Consider the following 19,864-nt stretch of genomic DNA (forward strand, 5'->3'; position numbering starts at 1 on the left):
TATTTTACATTTAATTTATTAATATATTAATCAATTAATTAACAAATTATATAACAATTAATATACAAAAAAATGTTTAAAATATCAAATAAAACGTCAAAACAGATGAATATTTCATTGTATGAGTGAATGAATTGATGTTTATATTGATTGATATTTTGTGACCAAATTGTGGTGATATTTGATGTATTGATAGTCTGTGTAATCGGTGACCATTGAGGACATGACGGCCGCAATGATCAAACACTTGCAAAGCAAAGCTAAAAGACGTCGCAATCTTTTGCGACAACAGGTCTGTTATTATTTGATATATTAATGAATTAATTAGATCTACTATTTGATCCATAATTTTATTTATTTATATGATATTTACAGTTAAATGCAAAAGACGACAATGAATTTACTGAACTATTGGGATATAATAGCGAAAGACATGACAATAGATCCAGTGATAACCTAATGACACTGAAAGATGTCGGCGACATATTTGCCGCCAATAATAGCATTGTTGGACACGAAGATAAAAATGATAAGACAAGTCATAAAGATATAGAAGAAAACGAAGCGAAACGAAAATGGGATAAAAGTGAAGAATTTGCCGAAAAGGAAGAAGTGGTCACTTATACCGATTCGAGTACTTTCTTGAAGGTATTATTTAAATGGATTTGATTGATGTCTTTATTAACTATATTACTATTTTGATTAAAAGGGCACTCAAAGTGCAAATCCACACAACGATTATTGCCAACACTTTGTAGACACGGGTCAGAGGCCACAGAATTTTATCCGAGACGTCGGCCTTTCCGACCGGTTTGAAGAGTACCCAAAACTTAAAGAATTAATTCGTCTTAAGGATGAACTGATTGCCACTACAGCCACTCCTCCCATGTATTTGAAATGTGATTTAAGACATTTTGATTTAAAAGACATTAAATGCAAGTTTGATGTCATGTTGATTGAGCCGCCACTTGAAGAATATCAGAGAACACATGGAGTGACAAATACAGAGTTCTGTAGTTGGAGTGATGTCATGAATTTGCAATTAGAAGAAGTGGCCGCTCAGCGATCATTTGTTTTTCTGTGGTGCGGTTCTAGTGATGGTTTAGACTTAGGTCGTCAATGTCTTAAAAAGTGGGGATTTAGGAGGTGTGAAGATATTTGTTGGATTAAGACAAACATCAAAACTCCGGGACATTCCAAGAATTTGGAACAAAACGCTCTCTTTCAACGAACTAAAGAACATTGTCTTATGGGTATCAAAGGCACTGTTAGAAGAAGTACTGACGGAGAGTTTATTCACGCAAATATTGACATCGATTTAATAATTAGTGAAGAATTTGAATACGGATCCATTCAAAAGCCCGAAGAGATATTTCATATTATTGAACACTTTTGTTTAGGTCGACGACGACTTCATGTATTTGGTAGGGATTCCACTATAAGACCCGGTTGGCTAACAATAGGACCGGGACTTACAAATAGTAACTTTAATAGTGATACTTATTGTAATTACTTTAACGGTCCGAATGGTTATCTGACCGGTTGTCCCGAAAGAGTAGAAACACTTAGACCTAAGTCGCCGCCACCAAAATTAAAGGGTCAAAACAATCAGAGATCAGGTGCTTCTCGAGGAGGCGCTGCTTCATCAAGAGGTGGTCAAAGACGTGGCGCACAACGATAACAATATTTTATAAATTAAGTTTTTGTCAATTCATTTAAACAATGCATTTCATAGTTTCAATTATCTGTTAATTGACATTTTTATTATGTTTACAATTGTCAATACATTATTGTATTGAATATTAATTTAATACTGTAATTTGTTCATAATAATTATTATTTTTTTTTTATATATATTTTGTCTAATAAATAATATTTAAAAATACAATTTTATTTTTTCAGTAAATTTTAAATACTGAGTGTTAGTAATATTATATATATACTCAATAATAATAATACGATTATTTAATTAATTCTATATTTTAATAAGTAATTTAATACATTAAACATTTAATATTTTTCAAAATAATTGTTTTTAGTAAATAATAAGAATATCATTAAATTTGGCTTAATATATAGCAAAAACAAATTATTAAATTAATTAATTTACTCATTAAATTTTAACATTATTTCTATTGATTTATTTTTTTATTAAAGAGACAACATTATATATATATATACAGTATATATATATATAATATATGTGTGTATTTAATAATTAATAAAACCATTGAAATTAATAAACCATTTTTATTATTTAATTTATAAATTACAAAATTTATCTGAACTGAACTCCATCGATATCACTAATAATAATCATATTATATACACTATACTGTATTTAAATTATATTAAAACAATTTATAAACACATGTAAATATAAATACATTTTAAAATTATAAAAATTTAATATTAGTGGAGAGTATTTTAAGAAAACTTTTAAATAATTTCATAATAACATTCAGTAAACTTTATATCAATATTTAATTATTTATATTAGAATTCATTAAAAATTTACTGAATAGAGTGATTCATCAAATTTAATGATATTATTCAAACTTAATTTTTATATAATAAAAGTAAGCATAAAATTTAAGCATAAATTTACTAATTTTATTGTACAAAAATTTAAACTAATTTTCATTTTTGAAGTCAATTCTATAAAATTAAATTAAAATAGACACACATTTATACATTAACTTCAGATTGATGTCTAATCGCACTAATGGCAAAAAAGACAATCTCTCTCTTTCTCTCTTTCTCTCTTTCTCTATCTCTCTATCTATCTATCTCTCATTTTTCTCTCCATATATTTCCCCATTGATTATAATAATAAAACTAAATTAAGTACAAGTTTGCATTACATAAATATAATAATATAATAAGTTTAATAATTAAATAATTTTATGTTTATTAAAATTTCTTATTTCTTTAGTATACTTTAATTCTTAAAATTACATACAAAATGTCAAACTAAAACAAGTCTAAATCATAAGTACCAAAACTAACAATATCTGTATTAAAATAATACTATATTGAACTTAAACTCATATACTTTAAATTAATTGAGTCAATATAAAAAATAATCAAATTTAATTGACTTAAATCGTATTATTAATTGTAATTATAGTACTTATAAATTTAACTAAATATTATTGTCATACTCATTACAATTAATTAAAAATTACAATTTTAATAGCAATAATTAGTAAAACTTACTATTTTAATAAATTATATTTGGGTTAAACAACATTTGGTTCAATTGATTGACTAATATGAATATGAATTACTAATATATTTTGGTGTTATTTAGTTTTGCTTTTTTAAATTGAGTTGAATAAGTATATGAATCTTATTAACTTTTTTAAATTTGTCTTTAAAATACAAGTTTTATCTATTTTATATAGTAGTTGAATAAAAGATTGGATAAATTTATCTATCAATAAAATTAACAAATTAAACACAAATAATATGATTTTATAAAAAAGTATTAGTCATTAAGTATTTATTATTGAAATTTAATAGAATTTATAAAACTAATTCAAAGTAAAATAGACATAAATTGTTTATTTTAAATGTATTGAAATTGAATTATATTTATTTAAATTATCACAAATTTGAATCACTTAAATCTTTATTTGATAAATCATGTGTAATAAAATATATTGTTTAGTATTTAATGAATAAAATGTTAAAAATCTAAAAGTAATTAACAACTACTGTATATATTGTCTATTTATTTAGATATAACATAATTTTGTATTTTTTGTTGCTATTAATGTCTTTTAAAGACAGATTTATCGCCAAATGTTTATTCAAATAGTGCAGACTTGTATGTCTACCAGTGCTGTATTATGAGTGTCAGCAATAGTTCCCCAAATTAAATCCCGAGTGACAATTGTATGTGTGATTAGCACTTAGTGTTGTTAACAGACTTTGAACTTATTTTTACATTTGAAGCAAATTTGAAAATTGCATTCATATTGTCATATAATGTATAAAAATCTCAGGAGTAATGAATGAAGCAATAAATGGTTGATCTGATAGCTAACTGTTCCTCAAATGAATTGACTCTTTAGTTAAAAATAACTAAACAAATAGAGAATGCAATAATTTATAGCAAATTATTAGCACTGGTAGTAGTAATGCAAGATGAGGTCATTTGTTAGTATATTCCTTAACATTGAGCGATACATTACAATAGTGTTAACCAATGGTTTGATAATATGATGGTCTGATGTCTCATTCCGAAGGGATAACCGCAACAAAAGTGAATCCCTGGACTCGCCTTTAGTTTTGGTGCAATAATAAAATAAATAGTTTTCCTACACTTGTAATTAATTTTATGCCAAAATTGAAATGCCCAGTGGTATAGAGTACTAGTATGAATGAGACTCAGTGAGTGAGTGAGAGAGAGAGAGAGAGAGAGAGAGAGAGAGAGAGACTGGTGTTGAAATACAGTATAATAGTAAACGATGCGATGCAATGCAAAAATCACATACAAATGATAACACAATTGTTAATGTTATGCTTGAAAGAGACCACAGCTTATTGTTTGCCAATACCTCAACACCTTTACATCAATATTATTGGATAACTCCATTCACTAGTGCTTACTATCCCTTATTATCCATTTTTATCCAAACTATGTATTATATAATGAATGAGTCGATCTTACTATTATACGGCAATAACAAGTATAATAGAGTTAAAGCTAAGGGAAAAGTAGTGCCATATTCTGTGCTGTTATTCAATAAATCTATAGAGTACTGGATGTGCTTTAAGTGTTGTATATACTATCTATACTCTATGCCATCAATCGTTCATTTTGTTAATTAAAGAGGAGTTCATTCCTATAATTAGATGACTAACTCTTAGTCCAATAAATAACATCTCATTATATTCATTGCAAAGAAAAGCTAATTTGAGTTCATTTACATGAAGTGATAAATTGTTTAAATAGTCGTAACAATGCATGTGCTCTATATATACAGGTTTTAGGAAATGAATTGAATAAAATTCAGTTAAATTATGTGAACTTCAGAGCTCATCACAATTGACTATCAAATAATTATTCGTTGATATAGTTGTCTCACATTTACTCTTTCTCTCTAATAACAAGTTTGGTAATTGAATTGAAACCAATAGAAGCACTTCATGTGTCTGATCTCCCCCGAGGCTAATGACTGCTAATTGATGTACTGTATGACAGGCCTGAGCCCTATTCAATGCGACAATACTTGTTATCTAATGTAATCATTACTATACCATTGTTTGTCCATCCATTGCTACACACCATCATTTTTGCTATCAATACTTTAGTATGACTGACCTCAGCACCAATAACACAATGTATGGTATCTTTTCGACTGACGTCTAAACCAATTGATAGTCTCTTGAATTATTCAATAAAAATATAACTTATGAGTTATTTCTGTCAAATATCTCAGCAAAAAAAATAATAATAGCAATAATCAAATATAACAAAATTTTGTTTCAATCATAAGGGAAAATAAATTTTGTCACAATTTTCTTGTTAAACATTTTTAAAATTAAAATGCAAAATGTTTTATTACTTTTTTCACTTTTCCTATTTTGCACATTACTTTACAAATTACTTTAAGTTTCAAAAACCTGAAAATCAAAATTACTTTCAAATGAATCATATAAATTCAGTTTTGATTTTTGATTTTTTATTATCATAATTTTTTTTATATAATATAAATTGCCAATGGATTTGACATAAAAGTTTAAACTTGGAAAACAATAAATATAAAGATGTAAATATAAATATTATTTGATTGAAGAGTCAATGCAGTTAATGTTGTCAGTGGTGTCGGAACTCCGCCTCTATTGAGGTTAGACTTTATAGAGATTACAAAATCGATGAGAAGGCATATTCCATGCCCTAAGCGGACCACTCATCCAATAGCACATCATTGTTATACTCGGCAATCAATGTGTAGGCAATCCAACAAATGCTATCATATCCTATACAAAATGCCGATTCATTTCTAGTTGACATCCAGTCTAACAAAACCCACTGAAAACACTGTTTTATCATATTTGTCAAAAATGTGCTCAAATGTAACATCATCTTATTTAATGGTAAGATAATATACCCATTTATTGTATATTGATAAAGCTATTATATATTTTTGTATTTTTTTATAAATGTTATTAATTTTTTAAATGCACTTTCTTTAAATATTAATGTGATGTTTAAATAATACTTATCAATAAAAAAAAAATAGTTGTAAATTCAAATTCAATATAATATAAGTGATAAAAAGTTTTTTTTAAAGGAAAGTATGGTTTGATTAGTGTTAGAGATTGTATGGCAGTAGTGCTCGAAAGAGACATTACGGGCGTAAATGTGAAACACATCAACACATAAATGCATTGCTAATAAAGTTTGAATGATTTGAATTGTAATTTTTATGAGTAATGGCTATACTGTACTCTAATAACGTTATGATTGTAATACAAACCCGTAACCAATTAAATAAATAGATCCGTCACTCAATAGTATATAGCATTTGAATTAAAATACATTTGCTATACAATCTAATGATTACTTTAATGATTTCCTCATAGAAAAATTTACCCCAAAAAAGTTAAACTTTAATAAAAAAATTTAAAAGAGTGGTGGCTTTTGATGTAAATCTTAATAATAAAAATTATATAGTTTTGTGTTTGAAAATCGGAAACGAGTTAATGGAATCTAAATTATACCAAATTTAATGTCAATAATGTCAACAATCAAATCTTAATGTCTTAAGTGGTCGAGAGGTTCACATGTTTATTGCTTTCCATATTATATTTCATTATATTATACTGTATAGTGTTTTATAATTTCATAAATTAACTTTCAATTTAAGATTGTATTATTAGCTTACATAACAAAAAATTATTTATGTTTTAAAATACAAATACCATTATATATGACTAAGATTTCTTTTATCTAGTGATTAATAATAATTAATAATAAAACTATTATTTTTTTAGTTTCATAAATATTAAGTATATTTACAGTATAGATAAGTACATTAATGCATTAACAGTTTGTAATAAATTAATACTTGAAATTTAAAAAAATTATATAATTGTTTTTTATAGAATAACATAATTTAATATAAATATATAAAATCATCAAAAGTATAATAACTAGCAAACGATGTTTTGTTATCACTGTCCGATCGGTACACCCGTTGGAAGTCATCATCACTCGAGCACAACACCCACATCAATGCCAACTCTATCCATGTATTCGAGTGGAACTCCATGTAAGTGATAATAATTTTATATTTTAGTTTAGTTTAGTAATAAGTTTAGTTAAAGTTTTGTTTTTTTTTGTTATTTGATAAACAAATATATATTTTTTTATTTTTGTTGTTGTAATAAAAAGTCAGATCACTTTTGAAATTTTTATAATAATTCAGTCTTAAATTTGATTAGAAAAATTAGATCTAAATTTAATGCACTTTCAACTCAATATCTATTAAATTATTCAGTGTTTCTCTTAAAGAAAATAGACTTAAATCAAAGCTTTTAAAGAAAAATATATTTAAAATTTTTTGCATAATCTTATCGTATGTTTTTAAGAGAGAAAATAGTAATATTATATTTATATGTTGTAAAGCAATCGTATATCAGAAATTGGATTCAATATCATTGCCATAATTTTATTTTAAATAAAGCAAAAGTGATTTAATGCACACAGTTTTTTATATGAAGTGAACGTCAAATAAATAAAATAAACTCAATATATAACACAATACAATATACCAAACATCTAATATAACTTATATCAATATATACATCCAATATGTGAAACATTATATTTGATATATATTTTCCATTGACTCTGAATAACATTATAACACAATTTGTTTTCAACCAATACTTATGATATGTGTTATGCAACTCAAAACTCAACTAACAATACTATTGTGAATAAACTCGAAAAATATTAGCCTTTCTTTACATTAAAAAAGTAAAAATATTTTTTTAAAAGATAATTATATTAAGCTAATAAAAAATTTATATCTATTATTAGATATCAAATTATTAATGGAATAACTAAAAAATTAGATGAAATGTAATTACAATTTTAGAATTTATTTTAAATTTTTTTATACATAAAACCACGGAAATCAAAGAAATGAATTAAATTAAGTTATGTTATGTTATAATCAGCTTTTTAATCATTTTTATGTTTTAAATGATATAATGTTATAACTTTAAGCTTTTATCAATAAATCTAGAAAATATAATTAAATTTAAAATTTATATTTTATTTGTATTTATATTTCAAATTACTTTAAATTCAATATAGGTACAGTAAAAATATATTTAAGTTAACAATTTTATAATCAATTTTTAATGTTTAAGTTTTAATAAAATATAAAGAAAATCTATAATCAAAATAACAATATTTATTATCATATGCTAATCAACTTATTTATTGAAACCCATATGAATTAATAATTATTTGACAGACACGACATACGCCGCCTATCAGAGCGATATACACGACGACGCTTTTGTACGGCGAAAACAGCGCCGAAATCGGACCACATTTACGGTACAACAACTCGAGGAACTGGAGAAAGCATTCGCACAAACACACTATCCGGACGTCTTTACTCGTGAAGGTATTTGTCTCACAATATTTCTGACATTTAATCCAATAATTTGATTAACATTTGATGTAATCCTTTATTTGTTTAGATCTTGCAATGAAAATAAATTTGACTGAAGCTCGAGTACAGGTCTGGTTTCAGGTAATGGCAATTATTTTATTAATCATTTATTGATATATAAAAAAAATAATTTCATTTTAAAATTGTTAAAATAAAACTGCATTTCAATTATTAGATAAATGCAAATAAAAAGTAAAAATAATAGTTGGTTTTGATGTAATTTTTTTTATTTATTATATAATTTTAACAATACGTTTATTACATTTTACATTATAAAATTCTTTTAAAGTTTAAGCAATTTTGATGACAATTTCTAAATTAATGAAAACAAATTTAATTATATAATAGCTTTCGAAAAATCATTAGATTATCTTCAAGTTTACTAAATATATTGCAGTAATTTATTAAATTAGTGAATCAAAACATGAGTTAATTTTGTTAAATTTTACAAATTAATTTTTGCATTAATTTACATGCAAAGCATATAAATTTAAATTTTGATGCATTAATGTAAACTTATTAATTAAATGTGTCAACCAATTAATATATTCAATTATTTATTACAATAAATTTATAAGTTGATAAAATGTGATTAATAATATTATTTAAGTCTGAAAGACAAAGATAATTGCTTTATTGCTTATAAAATTTGTTTTATAAATAAATAATATATTTAATCAGAAAATAAATGTATAAAATATGAAATAAATTGATATAAATATTGTATAGACGTTTCACATAACATAATAATAATATATAATAATTTGTCAAACAATAAGTTGTGATCTCATCACATCTTATTTCAATTGTGATCGATAGTCATCTAATGCAATGATATTATGATTTGACAGAACCGAAGAGCCAAATGGAGAAAAGCTGAACGTTTGCGTAAAGAAAGAGAAGATAAAACAAATGGCAAATCTAATGATAGCTCTTCATTAAGTAATATAAATGTTGAGAATTCAGCCAATAATGATCTAATGATAACTCCGAGCTCATCGCCTGAACCCAAAGCTAATGGAGAAATGAGTTGCAGTTCATCAGTGGATTCGCCATCTAATGAAACACCTGTTAAGTCAAAAATATTGGACAGACAGACACCAGAAAGTCAGATAAATATGCAAATCGTGCAAAAATCAATCAACAATTGTTCGCTATTTAATCCAATGTTTGGCACACAATCATCGGGTAATACTCGCCATTCAATCAGCGATTTGACAGCATCTTCACTCTCTTCATTACGCTCACCACCGCTCTCTCTTCACGGACAGTCGTCTTTCATAGAAAGTGCTTCTCTACTTAAAGAACTGACTGCTACTCATCCATTTGGACCTACATTTCCATTGAGGAACTCATTTTTGTCAGCATTTACTGCTTCTGATAGGTATTGTTATTGAATTAAATGATTATTTGTGTACTAAACTAACAATTGATATAATAGTGTATTGAGTGCGGCGGCGGCGGCGGCCAACACGTCAAGTCGATTGTCATCATTGCCACCACTTTTTGTTCCGACACATATGACACCCCAAATGGCACATCAATTTGCTTCGACTTCGTTCCCATTCAAAGGTTACATACGTTAGCGCTTCCCAAATGTTAATCAATTATCTAAAGCCCTCATCCAATAGCTCTGTGCGCCTGTTGTTTACCTAACAGTCGGTCAATCTCTCCTTTACCGGTGACTCCTTCCACTACAAGTACCATAACATCCAACTCATCTGACACTTCATTGACCACTTCGAGCGTCAATGAACTGAGACGTAAAGCCAAAGAACACAGCGATTCTGTGTTGGCTCAGGTGTCCGGCACTTACAATACAACACACTCTCCAAACCTCTGATTAATTTATTAATATTTAGTAAAAATAGCTTTTAATTGTATTCTTTGTTTGCATTTTTGTATGTCTTTATTGTATTTAATAAAAGTATTGTTATATTAGATTACAATTATATGAATTCCTTAATTTTATTATATATTTGCAAATAAATCATAAATTTTAATATTATTTAATATTGTTAGTTATTTTAAGTACAATAGTTATTTAATTTATACTAATTATTAGTTAATATTAATGCTATTAAGAATATAAATTATAAAGTATTAATTTGATTTAATGAATTAGATAAATCAGTATAATATTACAAGAAAATTGAATTTTAGCAGTTATTATAGTATTAAAGAGATAATTGGCTTTAAATAAATAAAAGAGAAATAGATTTGATGTGAAATAAGAGACTCAATACATAAGCTTACATTCAATGGTCAGACTCTATGAGATCTGTGGGTTTGTCGCTAACAATATGTACTATACTTTACCTTAACATAGGACTCGTCTCAAACAATATGTATGCAAATGAAATAAACTTAACACATGTTATACAATGTAATACAACTCTTAAATTACTGTATATTTGCATTTATAACATTTAAATTTAAATAATTTAAATAAATTCATATTATTGTGTGTAATATAATTTAATAGCAGTGCCGATAGGCATAGTATTTGTAATAAAAGAAAAATAGGTTTTATTATAATAAATTCAAATGTAATGACAATAAAAACATTCATTAAATTAGTAAATCTTAATGAAATGATTGAGAAACGCATATTAAATACCCCGGGCTTAGCCATCACTTGAAAAGTTTAATACAATATTATGTTTGCGTTAACTTTATATTATGTTTCATATGAAAATATTCGTCCAATTATGATATAGATTAGTGCTTAATTCAGTTCATATTTAGATACATAAATTTTTAAATAAAAATGTAGTCAAATTTTGATTAATTAATTATATAGCTCTTTATTAAATTAGTTAATATCAAATAGAAATTCAATCATTCAATGGTTACATTATATTCAATTTATTTATATACTTTACTAATTTTTTGTGATATTTATGCTAAAATTTATTTTTTAGTCAATTATTAGTTAATCTAAAATAAAAATATTAAAAAGTTTAGTATATTATTATTATGATAATATGTTAACAACAATAATAAAGTTATATAAATATAAGTTATATAGTAAATGCATATAGAGTTCCGCAAATTGCATTTAGTTATCACTAAAGTAGTTACTGTTGTTTTGTTATAGTAAAGCAATGAATGTATCAAATATTGATTGTTTGTAATTCAGGCAAATCCTATATTATGTTTATAACATTTATTTCATTTTCAACATCAACTACGGAAACGGTATTAAGTTATTGATGCCATTCATGTTAGTAAATGTTAGGCCTTAACAACATATAGAGCATTATATAGAGGTATAGACTATATGTATGGATGAGGCGGCACTCAATAAAGTCAATATAGTGGACACACATTGACTACAATGCAATGCTAGGCATCAGACACAAGGGTTATGTGGTTCTAGTATTGGCTAAATTGAATCAACAATACAATCATCACATTTGCAGTCAACTTAACAACAAAATTTCTACACAAATTGCCTCCAAATGCTAGAATAACCCAACATTATCATCGTTGCCATCATTGCCATCATTGCCATCATTGCCATCATTGCATTTCTTTCCCTGAATTTCTTTATCAATGATTTCATTGTATCTCATTGTCTCTACAATTGAGTTGCCTTTTCAATAGCCTCTCCGTGAATAATGGCTAATAAGTCAGAAAAATGTCAAATAAAAAGCATTACATCAAACAAAACAACTTAATCATAGCAAACATCAATTCACTATAACTATAACAATCAAATGATATATACTTTAAGTAAAGTAATTATCATTATTTGTGTTCAACACAAACACAACAATTCTTGTCTATAATAAATTTATTGCAATATCTAAACTCAAATAATAAATTATGTAATAATTAAATTTTAAAAATACTTCTTTTTTCACAATAATATAATCTAATTGAAGAAATCTGTAAGAAATAGCATTAAATATCAGTGCAAAACATAATATATATTTTTATATAATATAATAAAATTTGTAAAACAAAAGTAATGTATTTCATACTAAAAGATATAACACTATTGTATAAAATTGATATAAAATTCAGATTTGATTACAATATTTTATTTTTTAGCTGAACTTCTTTGATTTCACATATAAACTAATTTTAAATAAAAACTTTATTTCATTGGTACAAAAATAACCACAAAGAGTGCAAAAGTTATATTGATTTTTGTGTTTTATGCCATCAACACAACTAAAGCTAACCGTTTACGTGAATATAAAAACATTGAATTAGCAATCAATTGTAAATTAAATTCAAAAGTGAATCCAAAATTTATTTACTTATATATATTTACTTGTTTGAGTTGAGAAAAATAACTCAAATATTATTATTATTATTTGTTTTACTATAGATTTGTTTGACTCTTAAAATGACATAATATAATATCATTAGTTTCTTACGGCATATATTTAATTCATCGCATCATTTACTAATAGAGAGCTCAAGTGTTCAAATTATATCTTAAATCATTTAATGATTAATCTATGTTTAAATTATTGCAGTCAATTTATATTGAGTTTTATTGAATAAAATTTAATTTTACTTTACATTGACTTTATTGAAACATTCACTTAAATAAAATAAAAGTAAATCAATTTATTATTTTTTTCGGTCATTTCTTCATAAATATTTGACTTCAAAATTGATTTTATGACCAATTTATTCGTCATTCTTTTGCCCCATTTCTCAGACCAAACATTTAATAAATTCAATTTTATTTATTTATTTTATTCACATTTCAGAAAATCAAAGTTTATATTTATAAGCAATAGTGTTGTACTGTATTTAAAATTATGTTTAATGTTAGGGAAAAACGAGTGATGCAAAATAAAAAATAAATAAATATACAATATGTTTAAAATTTGTAGAAAATTATAATAAAATATTTATCAATATTATTATAGACATAATATTTACTGTATACTTACTTGTATATATAATTATTATTATGAGATCAATAATGTAGAAAACAATATAACTAAGATAATGAAATGATAGTACAATAATAATACAGTGTAGAGAAGCATTGGTATATATATATATATATATATGGATACAAAAATATATGTCAATTCCCAGAGGCCAATGATGTAAGCAGAGTATCGGAGCTCATATTCACTCTAAATCAGGTGATATAGAAAGTTGGAGTAATATTTATGGTATTAAATTGTTTCACAAAACCTAACTTAATTGATAAGACTTTACTCAACTAAACGACCTATAGTTGAGATCAAAAACATAAAACCAAATAATAATATTATAGCATCGCTTATTTAATATACAGTAAGTAATCATTAAATATTTATTAATGAAATATTTATTAAATAAATTTGTAATATATAAATAAAATAAACATTTTAGGTTATATGCAAAACAAAACTATAATTATTTTTTACTGACACTTATTATACTTTTTAAAATTTATTGATTAATTGATTATATAGTATAGTATGCAGTACCTATAAATTATAGTTTATACTGTATAGTAGAAAATACAATGCATTTATAAAACACAATAATACTTTATGAGTTGCTTAATGAATAAATGTCGACAAATTACTAAAATTAATATTAGCATTATTTATAGAGAAACACATCAACTAAACTAATGATAAATATAATTAGTAAGTTATTACATAAGTAAAAGTTTTCATTATTTCTATAAGATTTACGGTAATTGCGATAATTGTAAGTCAAATAATTGTTACAACTCTCATAATTATAGTTACAGTAATATAAAGTTAATTGAGAGTAAATACAATTGAAGTACAAAATATAAGCTGCAAATCATAAGACTATGCAATTGAGTAAAGACTGCGATAAACTGATTTCATAGCAAAACTAATTGATTATTAAATACAATTAGCCATCAAATGAAGTGAAACCCTATACATATCAGGCCTTTACTTACAGTATATCTAAACACTAGTGACAACTAATGAGACGCTTTGATGGAGACGTGACTTTCGACCAGAAATGTGTCCAAATTATCAATAAAATGAAAGACATTCAACAATACATACAATCACTGTATCATTGCATACAATTTCATACAATTGCATACAATTGCTTGCAATTATAGATGGGCAAATAAAAAATTTCTATGAGAAAATTTCTAGTAATTTTCTCAAAAATAAATTTCTATAGAAATTTTAATTTATTGCAATATTATACTATTAATATGGGATTCCCATATTTATAACTATTGTAGTGCTATATTAATAAGACATGATATACAGTTAGTGATGTACCGATTGCAAAATGCGCAATTGCATTGCTCGGAAATTGCGTGAAATTGCCGCAATTGCAAAAAGCTCGATTGCGAAAATCGTAATTGTAACATAGAAAAATTTATAATTTTTAAAAAATTAACAAAATTTAAATGGCAAAGCAATATGAATAAAAACATAAATTAATTATATAAAATTTAATTAATTTATCATAAAATGTTGCCATCTAAAAACCATGTAAAAATAATAATAAATTAGTAAATTCTCTTAATCTATTGTAAACAAAATTTTTAACGTTGTCAAAGTTAATTTTTATACATTCGCTCATGCGCGCAATTTTCCGCAATTGCGGCAATTGAAAATTGAATTGCGAAAAATTACCAACACTATATACAGTACACTAGTCAACTATACGTATGGTATCACTATATTATATAAAATTAATGATTATATTTAATTATAATTATATAATTATAGTTTTTGTAAAATTTTATTTATCAATTAATTATATTTTTAGTTTAATGTAAGATTAATTTTTTACTTTCAATATTATTAAACTACTATTAATAATATTTAGTTATTATTTGTAATTATAATGTATTGTTAGAATATGACAAATATTAAGAGAACAAAATTAACATGGACAATCCTATAGACAGGAATTTCTTTTAGAAACTTTCTAGAAATTTCTTTATAATTTTAGAAATTCCACTTTTTTTGTTAACATTACTTGCAATACAATAATCATATAACATTTGATGTCCTTCTCTCTAATAATACACACAAATATCACATCAAATATAATTTTATATAATATATTCATCACAAGTCTTACACATATCGATAACAATGGCTATGCGTTTGGCTTGTATTTGCATTACAATCAATAATAGAGTGCTTCGACATATGACATGTTTGTCCCTAATTGTGCATACATTACACCTATTATGTCATAGACTGTATGGGTCAGCACAGTTAGCAGCCAAACACTCTCCCCGATCTCTGTATAGTCAATATAGTAATGACAAAATCATTGTTAACTCTTATAGCTTTACTTACAGTATATCTATTGACTCTCCAAAAACGCATTATATATTCATTTTGATTGTAATTGTTATCATTTGTTATTACATTATTGTATTGACAATTGATAAAGTTGTTAACAAATGTGAATATAACAATGTAATAACAAATAATAACTTTAATGTTTATTCACCGATAAAGTTTGTATTTTATCAATGATAACTATGTACTGACACACTATATAGTATATACAGTACAATATACGTAAATTCATAGATCAACTAATTATTTATTTATAGGTCATTAAGCTAATTATTTATAAATTTAAACATTAAACTAATAATTTCATCAATTAACACAACTTAGCAATTATGTAAAACAAAGTTTATATAATATTAGTATTATTAATTAATGTTTATTTTATAAAATTTGTGTTTATAAATTAAATTATTAAATTATATAATAGTTACTGTTTGTTAATATATTTAAGTTTTAGTATTGTATAAAAATGTAATATTGTTTTTGAAGTCATTCGTTAATGTAAGACCTGAGAGACAAAATTAATTAAATTTTAGCCCTTATGTGAATAATTATTGTATCGATCGATAATGAAATCCTTAGAAATTAAAAAATTATTTATATATTTTCTCATTAAGTAATTGCAAACTATTTTTTAATTAAATTTAAAAGAGTTTGCAATTCAATTAATATATTCTCTGAATTAAATTTTCATTATTAAGTGCTAAGAAATGACTTAATAATGTAGATTTAATCACAATATTATTTGATTCAATAGATGCTCACATGAGAAAAGTAATTGTAAGTATTGTATATTGTTTTATATATAAGTTATTTCTAAATAAATTATTTAGACATAACTTAATTTTAGTAAATCTTTTTCTTTTATTTATATCAAATTAATATATATATTATTATATATAATGATATTATAATTTATTAATAAATACAACAAATATATTGATTTTTTGTAATAAATCATATTTAACTTTTATATTTTCATATAATAGATTTTTCAATTGATAATTTATTTAAAAATATCTTAAATCTAGTAAAACTAAAAATCAAGTTTAGTTTTTAAAATAAATTAGTGATAAAATAAAGTAAAACATAATAAATAAATATTTGTTTTTTACTCAAAAGCCTTAAGTTATAATTTAAACGATATATCATATGTCGATTCCATAGTTCATAAGGTATTAAAAGTTTAAAAATCACGAAAACATTTTATTTTATAGCAACAAAATCCAAATGTTTTTGTAATTTATATTTTAAAAAAACTTTGAAACAAACAAATTATATAAAAAGTATATTTATTTCAAATAAAAAGTTATTTTGTGATATTATTTTGTCGGTGAATGGCTTAGGGCTGCAATCATTTTGAAGAGTTATAACGATTGTCTATATCTAACTGTATATTATTTGGCTCTCTATTCTCTCTGGCAATGAATCGTATCGTTTGAATGTTGATTCACAGCATTGGGTTAGGCATACAATAGTGTTGGCAATACTCGTAATACAGACAACAATGAGAGAGCACCGGGAATGTGATAAAGTCACACATCGGTTCAAACGTGGGCTATACTCTCTATATATGTATAAAATAAAGTATACAGTAGTTATAGGGAAATGATAGCAAATAGTGATAAGTTAGAGTATAATACGGTATATACAGTATATATATATAAATTTGATGATAAAATTAGCTTAATTTAATGCAACGGATCTAAATGTAAGATATAATAAGTTTGAGCCTTAAATATGTATTATAGAGGCACACGAGTGACTCGTAATTGGATTGTTGTGTTGCGGATCCCATAAAAATATCATTACTTAGCTATAAAACTAGTGAACTCATGGGTTTGTAAATTATTAATTTACTCTTTGCATAACATCCTATGTGTCTATATATTAGAAATACACTAATTTTCAAAGTCAAGCAAATATAGTGAGAGATGAGACACTAATCTAATCTATCATATGTAAAGGCATACACTTTACTAAACAATAATATAATCATAAATTTATTAATATTATATATATAACAAAGCCATACTACTCTAAATAACTATAACTATATATACACTTACTTTTATTATTATTTATTATTTAAATATAATATATGATCAAAATATTAAATTATATTCAAATATATCTAATAACATAAAAATACTGTGTTTTTATATAATAATTATTAAATTAAGTTTATTTTGTTTTTATCTAACAAATGTTAATAATATTTTATTAGTTATCATACAAGTATGTTATTCATGAATTTATATTAAAAAAGTTAATATTAATATATATTTATTGAATATAATTTTATATTTCTATTTAATATGAATAATAGCTTAATATAATACAAGTAAATAAATTTATTTGTAAAATATATTATAGTAATATATTTTAATTAAATTGTATTATAATTGTATGTGTATTTAAACTTATTTATTTACTACTTATATGCATTATAATATATTCATAAAAAAAGTCAACAAAAATTCTAACTAAAGTAATAATATATTTACTATAATAATAATAATAATAATAATAATAATAATAATAATAATAATAATAATAATTGTAACATTAATAAAATATAAAGTTTATATTATAAATATAAAACCAAATGATAAGATTTGTTATCAAATGGTAATATGTTTTTAGATTAAGTAATCATTTGATGCAATTTGATCTTAAAAATCATTCATAACTTAATTTGCAACAAAACTCAATAGTAGTGTGAGTTGTTGTCAACATAAAAGAGGAGACCATTGGAAAAATTGTATTACTATTACTATGAATAGATAGATAGATAGATAGATAGATAGATAGATAGATAGAGAAAGAGAGAGAGAGAGAGAGAGAGAGAGAGAGAGAGAGAGAGAACAGTGAAACAACAATGCGTTGTATGAATAAAAAAAAGTGTGTATAATATACAGTATTTGTAGTAGTAGTGAATCATAGATCTTGATTCTACGGGAATCACGTAAAGTATTAAATCGAAGAAACGAAACTTTTAACAATTTGGGAAATCGTGTGTAGAGTTTTCACATACACTACAATAAATTTTTTATAAATTTTTAAATGATTCAAATTTTAAATAAGCAAAACTTAAATAGAAATAAAATAAATAAAAGTTGGTTAAGAACGGGACGGTATGGACAATGAGTATCATATTGTAGGTCTGAGTGAAAATGAATGACTAACTTATAATTTATAACAATAAATACATCATTGAATTGCTGTGCTATGAGGTGTCATACGGGCACACCATTGCTCGGTAATGCCTCCCAATGGTCTGTAATTTCTCGATTGCGGCCATATTTAGCATCTCATTGATGACAACCATCACTGCATTCATAAGTGATAATCGGATTTCAAGACCCAAATAATCCTATTTAGTTGTGCAAAGAGTCCGGTTTCAAACACAGCGCATAACACAAACTTTCAGTGTATTAAATGAAATGAAATTAAATTATTTAATGGCCTTTAATTTGACACTCAATTCAGTTTCATATTTTACTCATTCACTTATTTTAGCCAATTTGCTAATACAGACAAATTGATTATCAAAATGTTATACTATTATTTAGTATACTAAACAACTAGTTATTTATATTAAATTAGATTAAGTTATTTAATATCATAATAAAATACTATTTAAAATTATAAATTATAAATTAAAATCAAAATTATTATAAATTATATTATTAAAACCGCATCTATATAATATAATACTAAAAATATTACAATAATTTATATATAATTAAAATTGTTATATCTATATATTTACTGTTTATCGATTTGTTTAATAAGAAAAAATAATAAAATTTAAGAAAAATGTTCATAATATAAAAATGTCGATTTTGTGGTTTTGTTTGAATTTTTATTAAT

General features: G+C 24.3%; 2 protein-coding genes across 2 annotated transcripts; both read left to right on the plus strand.

The window, feature by feature from the left end:
• Positions 1-99: 99 nt before the first annotated feature.
• On the plus strand, positions 100-1,720 carry LOC128965369 (N6-adenosine-methyltransferase non-catalytic subunit-like). The gene is made up of 3 exons (XM_054312047.1): positions 100-292; positions 376-648; positions 710-1,720. Exons 1-3 carry the CDS (start codon positions 224-226, stop codon positions 1,679-1,681), a joined length of 1,314 nt encoding a protein of 437 aa, XP_054168022.1. The 5' UTR covers positions 100-223; the 3' UTR covers positions 1,682-1,720.
• Positions 1,721-7,199: 5,479 nt separating this feature from the next.
• On the plus strand, positions 7,200-10,402 carry LOC128965400 (retinal homeobox protein Rx3-like). The gene is made up of 5 exons (XM_054312093.1): positions 7,200-7,286; positions 8,502-8,657; positions 8,734-8,786; positions 9,557-10,089; positions 10,147-10,402. Exons 1-5 carry the CDS (start codon positions 7,250-7,252, stop codon positions 10,289-10,291), a joined length of 924 nt encoding a protein of 307 aa, XP_054168068.1. The 5' UTR covers positions 7,200-7,249; the 3' UTR covers positions 10,292-10,402.
• The last annotated feature ends 9,462 nt before the right edge of the window (positions 10,403-19,864 follow it).

The sequence above is a fragment of the Oppia nitens genome, unplaced genomic scaffold, assembly GCF_028296485.1.
Source record: "Oppia nitens isolate AA-2021 unplaced genomic scaffold, nextdenovo-longstitch-racon4-pilon3 scaffold17_pilon_pilon_pilon, whole genome shotgun sequence".
In the NCBI taxonomy this organism is placed as follows: domain Eukaryota; kingdom Metazoa; phylum Arthropoda; class Arachnida; order Sarcoptiformes; family Oppiidae; genus Oppia; species Oppia nitens.